Below are 16,767 nucleotides of genomic sequence, written 5' to 3'. Positions count from 1 at the left end.
AAAAGTGTGAAAATAATTTGAAGATACAATAAATAATACAATATTTAATATTTCAGCAATCCCCACTGTCTGTGCCGAAGCTTATGATTGCAGTTGGTCTGAATGGTATGATGTGAGCAATCCTGATGATGGAAGTGGAGATTTTGAAACATTTGACAACATAAGAGCCAAGGGCCATGACGTTTGTAAAAATCCCAGAAACGTGAAATGCAGAGCAACACAATATCCTGATCAGGATATAGAAGATTTAGAAGAAGACATCACATGCAGCAAGAAAGATGGTCTTATATGTCTAAATAGCAAGAACTCACCTATATGCCATAATTTTGAAATTAAGATTGAATGTTGTAAATATAGACAGTGTACTTCCACGGTGGAGCCGACAAGCTCTACAACACCTTCTCCTGGCATTGAAGTAACCACACCTTCACATCTTACCACTAAATATTTTTCTCCATCCACATCTGTAACCTCATCTACTGAAGTGGGAACCAGGGAACCACAAACATCAACTTCTGAAACACCTGTCACTACAAAAGCAGTGCCAAGTAGTCTATCAACTGAGTCAACATCTGGAGTCACAAGTGCAATTTCACCAACTTGCGTTTTAAAGATGAAATGCCGATGGACTCCTTGGTATGATGATAATAAACCAAATGCAAAAAGTGATGGTGGAGAAGTTGAAAGTATTACTGATTTAAAAGACAGAGGATATCAGATTTGTAGACAGCGAGAACTTGAAAACAAAGTAGAATGTGAAGCAATAGATAACACGGGCTTACCAGTTGCTAACAACGACCAAGTATTTAACTGTGATCTTGAAAATGGATTGGTTTGCAGGAATAGAGATCAAAATAAAAAAGAAAAATGTAACAATTACAGAATAAGAATTGAATGCTGTGAAGAGTATTGTGAAGGAATAGAAACAACTGTTACATCTATTCCTTCCTCTACTAAATCAACACCTGCAGTTGGTGAAACTTCATCACAAGGGACAACAAAATCCCCATCTCCGAGTTCAATAGCCCCAAGCCCGTCATCTGAAATATATACCTCCCCTTCTGTTGTGACTGAAAGTACATCTTCTCCATCAACTGCATCATCGGAAACAACTTGTGTACGTAAGATGGAATGTCGCTGGACTCCTTGGTATGATCTCAACACACCAAATAAGAAAAGTGATGGTGGGGATAGTGAAAGTATTGAGCAGATAAAAGAAAAAGGTCTTGTAGTTTGCAAAAGTGAAGAACATGAAAACAAAATACAATGTGAAGCCATAGATAATAATGGTATAACAATTGCTGATAATCAACAAATAATGACTTGCGTCCTTAAAGGTGGATTGAATTGCAGAAACAGAGACCAAAAGAAGAAAGAGAAATGTTACAATTACAGAATAAGAGTTGAATGTTGTTCTGAGTATTGTGAAAAAGTGGAGGCACCTACTACATCTTCACCCTTGACTTCTGGATCAAAAACTACTGTAGGAACTATAGGAACTTCTGTGGGTCCCAGCACAACTCCTGGAGGTGACGTTTCATCATCAGAAAAACCTGGAACCTCAACTTCATCATCTACACCTACAGAAAAGCCATCAACAGGTGCTGTAACTGAATCCAAACATACATCCACGGAAAATTGTGAGAAGTTTAGAGCATCAGAATGTCGTTGGACCGATTGGTTTAATGAACAACAACCTTCTTCAGGAGAGAGTGGGAAAGATAATGAGAATTCAGATAAGCTAAGGTCAAAAGGATTAGAGGTATGTAAGCAAGAGGAAATTGAAAACCAAATTGAGTGCAGAGCTGAGCAATATCCAGATGTTGCTTACAAAGACATTAAACAAGTGTTCACATGTAATTTGAAAGAAGGATTAATCTGTCAGAATAAGGACCAAGCTGGTGATGACAAAACGTGCCATGATTATGAAATACGGTTTGAATGCTGTTCTAAAAAATTTGTTGAATCTTGTGGAAGCATAATTTCATCTTCAACTCCACCCTCATCTACCGAAGTGACTACGATTTCTACAACAACTGCAGTATCTCAAACGTCTTCATCTGGCGATGAAACTACTCCACCATACTCTTCAACTCCTGGAACTTCAACTTCCAAAACTCCTGGAATTTCACTTGGTACAACATCAGGAACATCTTCAACTTCTGGTCCTGAAACATCTCCTTCGGGTAGTCAGACTACTCCCTCTGTCAGCAAACCTTCTTCAACTGGCTCTGTAACTGAAACACCAGGCAAATCCCCAGGAACATCCCCTTCTCCTGGCCATGGAACATCTACTTCTGTAGGTCCCACCACAACTCCTGTAGGTAAAACTTCACCATCAGAAAAACCTGGAATCTCAACTTCATCATCTACACCTACAGAAAAGCCATCAACAGGTGCTGTAACTGAATCCAAACATACACCCACGGAAAATTGTGAGAAGTTTAGAGCATCAGAATGTCGTTGGACCGATTGGTTTAATGAACAACAACCTTCTTCAGGAGAGAGTGGCGAAGATAATGAGAATTCAGATAAGGTGAGGTCAAAAGGATTAGAGGTATGTAAGCAAGAGGAAATTGAAAACCAAATTGAGTGCAGAGCTGAGCAATATCCTGATGTTGCTTACAAAGACATTAAACAAGTGTTCAAATGTAATTTGAAAGAAGGATTAATCTGTCAGAACAAGGACCAAGCTGGTGATGACAAAACGTGCCATGATTACGAGATAAGGTTTGAATGCTGTTCTAAAAAATTTGTTGAATCTTGTGGAAGCATAATTTCATCTTCAACTCCACCCTCATCTACCGAATTGACTACGATTACTACAACAACTGCAGTATCTCAAACATCTTCATCTAGTGATGAAACTACTCCACCATACTCTTCAACTCCTGGAACTTCAACTTCCAAAACTCCTGGAATTTCAACTGGTGCAACTTCAGAAACATCTTCAACTTCTGGTCCTGAAACATCTCCTTCAGGTAGTCAGACTACTCCCTCTGTCAGCAAACCTTCTTCAACTGGCTCTGTAACTGAAACACCAGGCAAATCCCCAGGAACATCCCCTTCTCCTGGCCATGGAACATCTACTTCTGTAGGTCCCACCACAACTCCTGTAGGTAAAACTTCACCATCAGAAAAACCTGGAACCTCAACTTCATCATCTACACCTACAGAAAAGCCATCAACAGGTGCTGTAACTGAATCCAATCATACACCCACGGAAAATTGTGAGAAGTTTAGAGCATCAGAATGTCGCTGGACCAATTGGTTTAATGAACAACAACCTTCTTCAGGAGAGAGTGGTGAAGATAATGAGAATTCAGATAAGCTGAGGTCAAAAGGATTAGAGGTATGTAAGCAAGATGAAATTGAAAACCAAATTGAGTGCAGAGCTGAGCAATATCCTGATGTTGCTTACAAAGACATTAAACAAGTGTTCACATGTAATTTGAAAGAAGGCTTAATCTGTCAGAATAAGGAACAAGCTGGTGATGACAAAATGTGCCATGATTATGAGATAAGGTTTGAATGCTGTTCTAAAAAATTTGTTGAATCTTGTGGCAGCATAATTTCATCTTCAACTCCACCCTCATCTACCGAAGTGACAACGATTTCTACAACAACTGCAGTATCTCAAACGTCTTCATCTGGCGATGAAACCACGCCACCAAACACTTCAACTCCTGGAACTTCAACTTCCAAAACTCCTGGAATTTCAACTGGTACAACTTCAGGTACTTCTGGCTCTGAAACATCTCCTTCAGGTAGTTACCCTTCTCCCTCGGTCAATGAACCTCCTTCCACTGGGTATGGGACTGAAACACCAGGCACTTCAACTTCCAAACCTACTGGTGAATCTTTAACTTCCAAACCTCCTGGTGAATCTTCACCTTCTGGTTCTGAAACACCTAGTTCTGAGAGTCCTATTACGTCTGCAACTTCTTCACCATCATCAACTTCATCTAGTAGACCATCAACAGAATCTGGTGTCACATCACCAAATATATACTCTACGGTAACTTGTATACATAAGATGGAATGTCGCTGGACCCCCTGGTATGACAACAATGCACCCTCAACAAAAAGTGATGGGGGAGACAATGAGAGTATTGAAGACATACAATCTAAGGGAGCTGATATATGTTCTAAAGAAGAAAAAGAAAACAAAATAGAGTGTGAAGCTTTAGATAAAGATGGTTCAATCATTTATGATAATAAACAAGTAATGACCTGTGATTTAGAAAGTGGACTTACTTGCAAGAACAGAGATCAGAAGAAAAAAGAAAAATGCTACAACTACAAAATAAGGTTTGAATGCTGTGCAGAGTATTGTGAGCAAGTGCAAACACCTAGCACATCCCCCTCTATAACAACTAAATCAACAACTTCAGTAGGTGAAACTTCACCATCAGAAAAGCCTGGAACCTCAATTTCATCATCTACACCTACAGAAAAGCCATCAACAGGTGCTGTAACTGAATCAAAACATACACCCACGGAAAATTGTGAGAAGTTTAGAGCATCAGAATGTCGTTGGACCGATTGGTTTAATGAACAACAACCTTCTTCAGGAGAGAGTGGTGAAGACAATGAGAATTCAGATAAGCTAAGGTCAAAAGGATTAGAGGTATGTAAGCAAGAGGAAATTGAAAACCAAATTCAGTGCAGAGCTGAGCAATATCCTGATGTTGCTTACAAAGACATTAAACAAGTGTTCAAATGTAATTTGAAAGAAGGATTAATCTGTCAGAACAAGGACCAAGCAGGTGATGACAAAACGTGCCATGATTACGAGATAAGGTTTGAATGCTGTTCTAAAAAATTTGTTGAATCTTGTGGAAGCATAATTTCATCTTCAACTCCACCCTCATCTACCGAATTGACTACGATTACTACAACAACTGCAGTATCTCAAACGTCTTCATCTGGCGATGAAACTACTCCACCATACTCTTCAACTCCTGGAACTTCAACTTCCAAAACTCCTGGAATTTCAACTGGTACAAATTCAGAAACATCTTCAACTTCTGGTCCTGAAACATCTCCTTCGGGTAGTCAGACTACTCCCTCTGTCAGCAAACCTTCTTCAACTGGCTCTGTAACTGAAACACCAGGAAAATCCCCAGGAACATCCCCTTCTCCTGGCCATGGAACATCTACTTCTGTAGGTCCCACCACAACTCCTGTAGGTAAAACTTCACCATCAGAAAAACCTGGAACCTCAACTTCATCATCTACACCTACAGAAAAGCCATCAACAGGTGCTGTAACTGAATCCAAACATACACCCACGGAAAATTGTGAGAAGTTTAGAGCATCAGAATGTCGCTGGACCGATTGGTTTAATGAACAACAACCTTCTTCAGAAGAGAGTGGCGAAGATAATGAGAATTCAGATAAGCTAAGGTCAAAAGGATTAGAGGTATGTAAGCAAGAGGAAATTGAAAACCAAATTCAGTGCAGAGCTGAGCAATATCCTGATGTTGCTTACAACGACATTAAACAAGTGTTCAAATGTAATTTGAAAGAAGGATTAATCTGTCAGAATAAGGACCAAGCTGATGATGACAAAACGTGCCATGATTACGAGATAAGGTTTGAATGCTGTTCTAAAAAATTTGTTGAATCTTGTGGCAGCATAATTTCATCTTCAACTCCACCCTCATCTACCGAAGTGACTACGATTCCTACAACAACTGCAGTATCTCAAACGTCTTCATCTGGCGATGAAACTACTCCACCATACTCTTCAACTCCTGGAACTTCAACTTCCAAAACTCCTGGAATTTCAACTGGTACAACTTCAGAAACATCTTCAACTTCTGGTCCTGAAACATCTCCTTCGGGTAGTCAGACTACTCCCTCTGTCAGCAAACCTTCTTCAACTGGCTCTGTAACTGAAACACCAGGCAAACCCCCAGGAACATCCCCTTCTCCTGGCCATGGGACATCTACTTCTGTAGGTCCCACCACAACTCATGTAGGTAAAACTTCACCATCAGAAAAACCTGGAACCTCAACTTCATCATCTACACCTACAGAAAAGCCATCAACAGGTGCTGTAACTGAATCCAAACATACACCCACGGAAAATTGTGAGAAGTTTAGAGCATCAGAATGTCGTTGGACCGATTGGTTTAATGAACAACAACCTTCTTCAGGAGAGAGTGGCGAAGATAATGAGAATTCAGATAAGGTGAGGTCAAAAGGATTAGAGGTATGTAAGCAAGAGGAAATTGAAAACCAAATTGAGTGCAGAGCTGAGCAATATCCTGATGTTGCTTACAAAGACATTAAACAAGTGTTCAAATGTAATTTGAAAGAAGGATTAATCTGTCAGAATAAGGACCAAGCTGATGATGACAAAACGTGCCATGATTACGAGATAAGGTTTGAATGCTGTTCTAAAAAATTTGTTGAATCTTGTGGCAGCATAATTTCATCTTCAACTCCACCCTCATCTACCGAAGTGACTACGATTCCTACAACAACTGCAGTATCTCAAACGTCTTCATCTGGCGATGAAACTACTCCACCATACTCTTCAACTCCTGGAACTTCAACTTCCAAAACTCCTGGAATTTCAACTGGTACAACTTCAGAAACATCTTCAACTTCTGGTCCTGAAACATCTCCTTCGGGTAGTCAGACTACTCCCTCTGTCAGCAAACCTTCTTCAACTGGCTCTGTAACTGAAACACCAGGCAAACCCCCAGGAACATCCCCTTCTCCTGGCCATGGGACATCTACTTCTGTAGGTCCCACCACAACTCATGTAGGTAAAACTTCACCATCAGAAAAACCTGGAACCTCAACTTCATCATCTACACCTACAGAAAAGCCATCAACAGGTGCTGTAACTGAATCCAAACATACACCCACGGAAAATTGTGAGAAGTTTAGAGCATCAGAATGTCGTTGGACCGATTGGTTTAATGAACAACAACCTTCTTCAGGAGAGAGTGGCGAAGATAATGAGAATTCAGATAAGGTGAGGTCAAAAGGATTAGAGGTATGTAAGCAAGAGGAAATTGAAAACCAAATTGAGTGCAGAGCTGAGCAATATCCTGATGTTGCTTACAAAGACATTAAACAAGTGTTCAAATGTAATTTGAAAGAAGGATTAATCTGTCAGAACAAGGACCAAGCTGGTGATGACAAAACGTGCCATGATTACGAGATAAGGTTTGAATGCTGTTCTAAAAAATTTGTTGAATCTTGTGGAAGCATAATTTCATCTTCAACTCCACCCTCATCTACCGAAGTGACTACGATTACTACAACAACTGCAGTATCTCAAACATCTTCATCTAGTGATGAAACTACTCCACCATACTCTTCAACTCCTGGAACTTCAACTTCCAAAACTCCTGGAATTTCAACTGGTGCTACTTCAGAAACATCTTCAACTTCTGGTCCTGAAACATCTCCTTCAGGTAGTCAGACTACTCCCTCTGTCAGCAAACCTTCTTCAACTGGCTCTGTAACTGAAACACCAGGCAAATCCCCAGGAACATCCCCTTCTCCTGGCCATGGAACATCTACTTCTGTAGGTCCCACCACAACTCCTGTAGGTAAAACTTCACCATCAGAAAAACCTGGAACCTCAACTTCATCATCTACACCTACAGAAAAGCCATCAACAGGTGCTGTAACTGAATCCAATCATACACCCACGGAAAATTGTGAGAAGTTTAGAGCATCAGAATGTCGCTGGACCAATTGGTTTAATGAACAACAACCTTCTTCAGGACAGAGTGGTGAAGATAATGAGAATTCAGATAAGCTGAGGTCAAAAGGATTAGAGGTATGTAAGCAAGATGAAATTGAAAACCAAATTGAGTGCAGAGCTGAGCAATATCCTGATGTTGCTTACAAAGACATTAAACAAGTGTCCACATGTAATTTGAAAGAAGGATTAATCTGTCAGAACAAGGACCAAGCTGGTGATGACAAAACGTGCCATGATTACGAGATAAGGTTTGAATGCTGTTCTAAAAAATTTGTTGAATCTTGTGGCAGCATCATTTCATCTTCAACTCCACCGTCATCTAACGAAGTGACTACGATTTCTACAACAACTGCAGTATCTCAAACGTCTTCATCTGGCGATGAAACTACTCCACCAAACACTTCAACTCCTGGAACTTCAACTTCCAAAACTCCTGGAATTTCAACTGGTACAACTTCAGGTACTTCTGGCTCTGAAACATCTCCTTCAGGTAGTTACACTTCTCCCTCTGTCAATGAACCTTCTTCCACTGGGTATGGGACTGAAACACCAGGCACTTCAACTTCCAAACCTACCGGTGAATCTTTAACTTCCAAACCTCCTGGTGAATCTTCACCTTCTGGTTCTGAAACACCTAGTTCTGAGAGTCCTATTACGTCTGCAACTTCTTCACCATCATCAACTTCATCTAGTAGACCATCAACAGAATCTGGTGTCACATCACCAAATATATACTCTACGGTAACTTGTATACATAAGATGGAATGTCGCTGGACCCCCTGGTATGACAACAATGCACCCTCCACAAAAAGTGATGGGGGAGACAATGAGAGTATTGAAGACATACAATCTAAGGGAGCTGATATATGTTCTAAAGAAGAAAAAGAAAACAAAATAGAGTGTGAAGCTTTAGATAAAGATGGTTCAATCATTTATGATAATAAACAAGTAATGACCTGTGATTTGGAAAGTGGACTTACTTGCAAGAACAGAGATCAGAAGAAAAAAGAAAAATGCTACAACTACAAAATAAGGTTTGAATGCTGTGCAGAGTATTGTGAGCAAGTGCAAACACCTAGCACATCCCCGTCTATAACAACTAAATCAACAACTTCAGTAGGTGAAACTTCACCATCAGAAAAGCCTGGAACCTCAATTTCATCATCTACACCTACAGAAAAGCCATCAACAGGTGCTGTAACTGAATCCAAACATACACCCACGGAAAATTGTGAGAAGTTTAGAGCATCAGAATGTCGTTGGACCAATTGGTTTAATGAACAACAACCTTCTTCAGGAGAGAGTGGTGAAGACAATGAGAATTCAGATAAGCTAAGGTCAAAAGGATTAGAGGTATGTAAGCAAGAGGAAATTGAAAACCAAATTGAGTGCAGAGCTGAGCAATATCCTGATGTTGCTTACAAAGACATTAAACAAGTGTTCACATGTAACTTGAAAGAAGGATTAATCTGTCAGAATAAGGACCAAGCTGGGGATGACAAAACGTGCCATGATTATGAGATAAGGTTTGAATGCTGTTCTAAAAAATTTGTTGAATCTTGTGGCAGCATAATTTCATCTTCAACTCCACCCTCATCTACCGAAGTGACTACGATTCCTACAACAACTGCAGTATCTCAAACGTCTTCATCTGGCGATGAAACTACTCCACCATACTCTTCAACTCCTGGAACTTCAACTTCCAAAACTCCTGGAATTTCAACTGGTACAACTTCGGAAACATCTTCAACTTCTGGTCCTGAAACATCTCCTTCGGGTAGTCAGACTACTCCCTCTGTCAGCAAACCTTCTTCAACTGGCTCTGTAACTGAAACACCAGGCAAATCCCCAGGAACATCCCCTTCTCCTGGCCATGGAACATCTACTTCTGTAGGTCCCACCACAATTCCTGTAGGTAAAACTTCACCATCAGAAAAACCTGGAACCTCAACTTCATCATCTACACCTACAGAAAAGCCATCAACAGGTGCTGTAACTGAATCCAAACATACACCCACGGAAAATTGTGAGAAGTTTAGAGCATCAGAATGTCGTTGGACCGATTGGTTTAATGAACAACAACCTTCTTCAGGAGAGAGTGGCGAAGATAATGAGAATTCAGATAAGCTGAGGTCAAAAGGATTAGAGATATGTAAGCAAGAGGAAATTGAAAACCAAATTGAGTGCAGAGCTGAGCAATATCCTGATGTTGCTTACAAAGACATTAAACAAGTGTTCAAATGTAATTTGAAAGAAGGATTAATCTGTCAGAACAAGGACCAAGCTGGTAATGACAAAACGTGCCATGATTACGAGATAAGGTTTGAATGCTGTTCTAAAAAATTTGTTGAATCTTGTGGAAGCATAATTTCATCTTCAACTCCACCCTCATCTACCGAAGTGACTACGATTCCTACAACAACTGCAGTATCTCAAACGTCTTCATCTGGCGATGAAACTACTCCACCATACTCTTCAACTCCTGGAACTTCAACTTCCAAAACTCCTGGAATTTCAACTGGTACAACTTCAGAAACATCTTCAACTTCTGGTCCTGAAACATCTCCTTCGGGTAGTCAGACTACTCCCTCTGTCAGCAAACCTTCTTCAACTGGCTCTGTAACTGAAACACCAGGCAAATCCCCAGGAACATCCCCTTCTCCTGGCCATGGAACATCTACTTCTGTAGGTCCCACCACAACTCCTGTAGGTAAAACTTCACCATCAGAAAAACCTGGAACCTTAACTTCATCATCTACACCTACAGAAAAGCCATCAACAGGTGCTGTAACTGAATCCAAACAAACACCCACGGAAAATTGTGAGAAGTTTAGAGCATCAGAATGTCGCTGGACCGATTGGTTTAATGAACAACAACCTTCTTCAGGAGACAGTGGTGAAGATAATGAGAATTCAGATAAGCTGAGGTCAAAAGGATTAGAGGTATGTAAGCAAGAGGAGATTGAAAACCAAATTGAGTGCAGAGCTGAGCAATATCCAGATGTTGCTTACAAAGACATTAAACAAGTGTTCACATGTAATTTGAAAGAAGGATTAATCTGTCAAAATAAGGACCAAGCTGATGATGACAAAATGTGCCATGATTATGAGATAAGGTTTGAATGCTGTTCTAAAAAATTTGTTGAATCTTGTGGCAGCATAATTTCATCTTCAACTCCACCCTCATCTACCGAAGTGACTACGATTCCTACAACAACTTCAGTATCTCAAACGTCTTCATCTGACGGTGAAACTACTCTACCATACTCTTCAACTCCTGGAACTTCAACGTCCAGAACTCCAGGTGCATCTTCTGAAACGTCCTCAACTTCTGGTCCTGAAACTTCTTCTACTGGTAGTCCCACTTCTTCGCCTACATCATCCCAAACCACCACTTCTATTTCCAGTTCTTCAACAAGCACAATAACAGTGACTTCTACTTCAGGGACAACTTCATATCCAACTTCATCTTCACCTGATACTTCATCCTCTACGTCTTCCTCTGGTACTACTGCAATATTATATACAACAAGCTCACCCTCTCCAAAGAACACATCTCCAAGTGCATCTTCTGGGCATCCCTCAACTGACACCAGCACACCGCCTTGCTCATGCATTGTTCAAGAAAAGTTCTTCTCTCCAGGTAAGACATAGTAGGAGAAGTATTGCTTAGTTTCTTAAAGACCTGCGATTAGATCCCAATGAAACATTTATCAGATCTATTTTCATTCTTAAAATCTGCAACCACGTAACATTTTAATCTAAACTTACAAATGTTGCACCTCACCTCATGTGATAAAAACTTCAATATGTTAGGGTGAAGCACACACAAAATTAATCACCGCTCTTGTTTTACCTAGTCTATAACAGAAACAAAAGTTTTCTCAAAATCTTCAACAAAATATGACACAAGTTCTACAGATAAAGTATTCACATTTGTATATTTTGTGCACTTTAGCATAAAACAAATAATATTTTATAGAATGGGGCACCATCTTGCATCCTCCCACCAGAAAAAATACTTCCATACTAAATGTATGTTCACAGCTCAGCTCAATGATCAAAACTACAAAGCAGCTTGCAATAGAATTTGAGGACCCACAGGGAAACATATATTAAGAATTTCACTACCTGCTGTCTACTATCTGCAGACAGGTTGTGAATTAAAAACAGATCACCCAATGCAATTAGTGGCTGATCGGTGTGCATCTACTGATAGGGAAGTCTTTCAGACAAGAGGGGAGTAGCTAAGCTAAAAAAAACACTGGCCCAGCATTTTGCAAAAAAAAAAAAAAATCACTTTTTGCATGCAAAATTTATGAAGATTTGAACACACAAAAAATACAGTAAGCCAAAATAAAAAAATGCATTACGGTAGCATTCCAGAGTTTCACTTTAATTAGATTTGAGTGGCTGTGCATGCAACCATCCACTTCCATGTGACACACAAGGCATTCCACAATTCCTGACACATGTGTCATCTGGGTTGTGCTTGTATTTATTTCCCTTGACTATATTTCAAATGTTGTACTTAGTTACCTATACACACACAAAGAAGAATAACTTTGTATTAAGTAATTTGCTGTTTTGCTTGTACTATATATCCCTGCCCATAAATTGGTCCTCTGCCATGTTTGTCTTGAAAATAATAATACCGTTTATAGGCTGTACTATTCCATTTATTGCTTTCTAAAGCATACATAAGTAGTGTTTGTTTCTTAAAATTAAGCCATTCTTTATAATGGCCCATTGAAGGATTAAGATCCCATAAGACTAAGCACTTTACTGGTTTGCTCCCCCCCCCTTCATTCTTTATATGGGGATGGTAAAAGGGGCCAAGCCAATGTATGGTTCCAGGGTCTTTGTCTACCACCCAGCCATCCAGGGCCACCTTATGGTTTCCTCTCTCCAATGGCCTTGTGTGAACTGTGCTATTCCTCGAGTGCTGAACACAAACCTGGAATTATCCAAATTCATCATTAAACACAAGCGGATCAATCTTAAAAATACATATATGATTTTTAAGCAGGAGTTTTCCAAAATGAATGTCTTTGTTAGTTGCTTGTAACCTCACACAAAATATATGCACTCTCCACCCTCGTAGTGATTGTCGGCTTGGAAAGCAGCAAGGAAGTGATAAAATAATAAGCAGATTTTCAGGTCTACCATTTTATACTTATTTCCAGTTATACTTATTGTTGTTCAAAGTGGATTGGGAGAATGTTCAGAGGCACTAGGAAGATTTTAATTTAAAAGGCTTTCATTAGGCTGGTGGATGACAAAAATTATGCAAAATAGTGTGATTAAAGAGCTAGTGTTCTTGTATGAAAAGCTGTGAAACTCATGCTAAGGGCATGGTAAAATAGTGCAATAATGTAGTGGGGTAGTATCCCCATGTACAATAACAAAATAATCATTTGCAACAATATCTTACTGAAAACAAGTAAAAACAGTGCAAATGTTACATTAACAATTTATATTCTAAATAGTAAAGAATGACATCCATCCTACCATGCAGGCAAATAGTAGTATATTTTATGATATTTTAATTAAATAATATATTAAAATAAAAAAACAATAAAAAATGTGCCCATCGGGTAGGTTTCATTGAGTATCAAATAAAACAATGTATTTGTTTTCATATTGCTTTTCTCAATTTTGCTTCTGTTAAATTTAAGATGATCTTGTTAAATTTAGAATTATTATTCATATATTCCAGGTGATATAATCTATGCCCAAGCAGATAAGGATGGCTGTGAATATCGTGCAATATGCAGCAAGACATGCACAGTAGAATACCAAAAAGGGCCATGTTCCACAACAGGAGACACACCTGTCACCATTACATCAGGAGAGGCTACACATGTAATGAGCGTTACTTCCAAATATTCAACATTGATCCGTCCAACCAAACGACCTCGACCTTCTGGTTCACCAGGCACATCAAGTACAGAATATTCAACAGAAAATTCAACAGAAGTTAGCACAGAGAGTCCCGTTATCTCATATCCCACTGGCTCACCCCCTGTATCGGAAAAATGTAAGTGACCTGTATGGATAAAATATATGCATATTTATATATTGATTTGTACTTTAAAAATTAAACATTTAGATAGGTTTTACCTAAATAATTCATTTAAAATATTTTCACATAAAAAATAAATACTTTTTTTGTAATTAGAATTAGCAGAATGATACTGATCATTTTCCAGTGAACACAGTAGAAAACAAATGCATAAAATATACTAAAATATACTATAGTAAAAATGTTTCCTTTTACATTTATAGAAATTAAATCTTGTCGTGGACATTAATTTCCTTATTTCAAGAGTTAGTGGATATTACTTTTATTGTATAGTTTATAAAAATAATACGTAACATGGACCTTTCAATTATATATTTGCTTTTTTTTTTTAAATTAAAGAGCATTAATTCTCAAGCTACCAACTGTCAAGCAGTATAGTATATTTTAGATGCAGGATGGCACATAATTCCACAAATTCCACACTTTTTCATATTTTTTGTTGTTGTAAATTCTTTATTTTTGTTGTGCATGAACTAACAAAATAGCTTAACACACTATAAGCAAGCACAATAGTATCAAAATATTACACATATATGGCATGAAAGTAGTGGCACAATGTTTAAAAGTGTAGAGATAAGCAAGCTAAATATACTCGTTTATTTGTAAGGTACAAAAGTTAAAAGAATACAAAACATGCAAGACGTGGTGGATACGATAGGTAGAGTAATGTAAGAAAAAAAAACAGCATGACTGTTGAATTGCTGAAATTATCAAACATGTTGGACATAAATCCCAGTGAGCCCTGCTATGCAGCACAGCTCAACCGATGCCCTCGAGGGTTAGGCATTATGAAGAGGTGCACAAGGACACACAGGATAGGTGCTTACAGACAGTACAGGAGGCGAGTCAATGTTGGAAATCCTGCAGACATCGCCGCCCTCCACGTGGACCTCATGTTGGGCCTTGGCAGCTTAGTAATAGACGTGGACGTAGTGCGCTTGGAAATAGTGTGCCACCTGTGCTTCCATGTGGGAACTCTTACCACATGTGGAGCCACAGGGTCTTGAATAGGACCCTGAAGAGAGGTAAATGGTGGACACCGTTGGGCAGGTGGATGGATGCTGTGTTCAAGCTGTTGCCAGAAGTTATAGAAATGCTTGTCCAGCCGTGTAAGTATATCGCCAGAGTCCTCGTGTAGAGTCGGCAGCCATGCAGCCTCCACCATTTTGGGTAGGCGCAACATGATGTGCTCGCAGTTCAAGCCACAGCTGTCTGAGTTGGGCCTCTACCCAGGGAAGGACGGGGATCACCCTCACTGGTCCAAAGGCATAATCAGCAATAAAATTCCTAAGCATGGAATTATAAAAAGGGTTTGACAGCATCGTTGAACAACCCTCACTTGGAAATCGTAACCCTTAATGCTGAACATACAGAATTATGCTGAAACATGAGAAATGGGCCAATGTGAGGGAAACACAACCATACATTTTGGCAAATAGATTTCCCTTAGACAAAATCACTGTCTGAAACACATTTTTCCTGAAATCAGACCTTTGTAACTCTTATCCAATAAGCACTCAGCTGTGATTTTAAATTCAGTATATATGCAATGTTTTATTGGTTTTTTTTTTAGTGTGTGGACCCTGTGAATGCATAATGCCAAAATGTGAAACTGGATATCGTGTGGTGTCTATCACACCACCTGGTGCCTGCTGTGCAAACATCACATGTGGTAAGTACATGTTTCTGATAACTACCACTGTTGATTGACTGTGCTGAACAGGAGGGTCATTGATTCAACTACTGCTATGATGTATTTTTGATGTTGCTTAACACATCTTAATAAGGTGTTTATCATAAACTATCCCTCACTTACATTTCTTAAAACTACAACACTGCATTTTCCGCGAACGAAGACAAAACAATCTGATATATTTTGCAATTAAGTGGTGTTACAATTCTATATTACCTAATTAATATCATGTAAGTAACTAAGTGAATATTCTTCTAATATTGCATATTATGTTGGTTATAACTGCATAACCCCGTTAAAAGAATAACTACAACAACTTAACTTTGAATTGGTTATAGTGCCTGGAGTCCCCACAGACTGTCCCCCCATTCTGTGATAAACCACTTTAGAGCAGTTTAACATTAAGTAAGGGTCTATGGCCACCCAAAGTCTGGCTCCTTCAGGAGGTGTGGCTAAGGCAGAGATTACACACTTCCTTGTCGTCATACCCTTTATACCATCAGTTGGAGCTCTGATAGGTTTAAAGCAGTCAGCTCACACGCTCGGCCAATCACAACTGCCCATTTCTGCTCAGGCTAATACTTCCTCTTTAGCCAAAGCAGCACAGACTCACATTTAGCATTAAAACATAAACAAATTGTTTCATGTTGAAATAAATGACAGTACCAGGGGACTCCAGACATTATAACCAGTTTAATGAGACACGGTGCCTATAGTGTCACTTTAAGGACATGATGGAATTTTTCCATCATGCTGGCCTTTTACTTCTGAAGCTGTGTACTTGTTGATACCACTAATTTGAAGGGAGAGCAAAAGAGGAGGATCAGTATTAGGAGGAGGAAAGACAAGGAGCTCCGTTTTAGAGAGATTTAGTTTCAGAAAGTGGGAGGACATCCAGTCAGAGATGGAAGAAAGGCAAGCAGTGACACGTTGCAGGACAGCAGGACAGAGGTCCAGGGAGGAAAGATATTGCTGGGATTGCGGAAGCATGAACTAATGAGAGAGGAAAAGTATTTCTGTTTGGCGAGTGCAAGGGCTGCGCTGTATGGGCCTAATATAAATCTATAATGTAGAAAGTCTGACTGGGTGCGAAACTTCCTTCAGGAGCGTTCAGCACAATGGGAGCATCTTTGCAGGTAGCATGTTGATTTAGTATGTCATGTTGGGGACGTGTCCTCCTCGAGGTTCATGTTTGGAGCAGGACTGCAGTGTTCAAGGCAGAGGTGAGGGTAGTGTTATATGTGGAGATGGCCA

The 16,767-nt window shown here is 39.5% G+C and overlaps 1 protein-coding gene across 1 annotated transcript in view; it reads left to right on the top strand.

Annotated features, from left to right (window-relative positions):
• The window catches only part of LOC134578531 (mucin-5AC-like), a 52,084-nt gene that overhangs the window by 25,949 nt on the left and 9,368 nt on the right, over positions 1–16,767 (top strand). Inside the window, exons 33-35 of the mRNA XM_063437512.1 lie at positions 57–11,378; positions 13,455–13,775; positions 15,394–15,492. Coding sequence (XP_063293582.1) covers positions 57–11,378; positions 13,455–13,775; positions 15,394–15,492 — 11,742 coding nt within the window. The remainder of the gene's footprint in view (positions 1–56; positions 11,379–13,454; positions 13,776–15,393; positions 15,493–16,767) is intronic.

Source organism: Pelobates fuscus, chromosome 12 (assembly GCF_036172605.1).
Source record: "Pelobates fuscus isolate aPelFus1 chromosome 12, aPelFus1.pri, whole genome shotgun sequence".
Taxonomy (NCBI): domain Eukaryota; kingdom Metazoa; phylum Chordata; class Amphibia; order Anura; family Pelobatidae; genus Pelobates; species Pelobates fuscus.
Note: the sequence above shows the minus strand (reverse complement) of the source record. Positions and strands in the feature narration are given on the sequence as shown.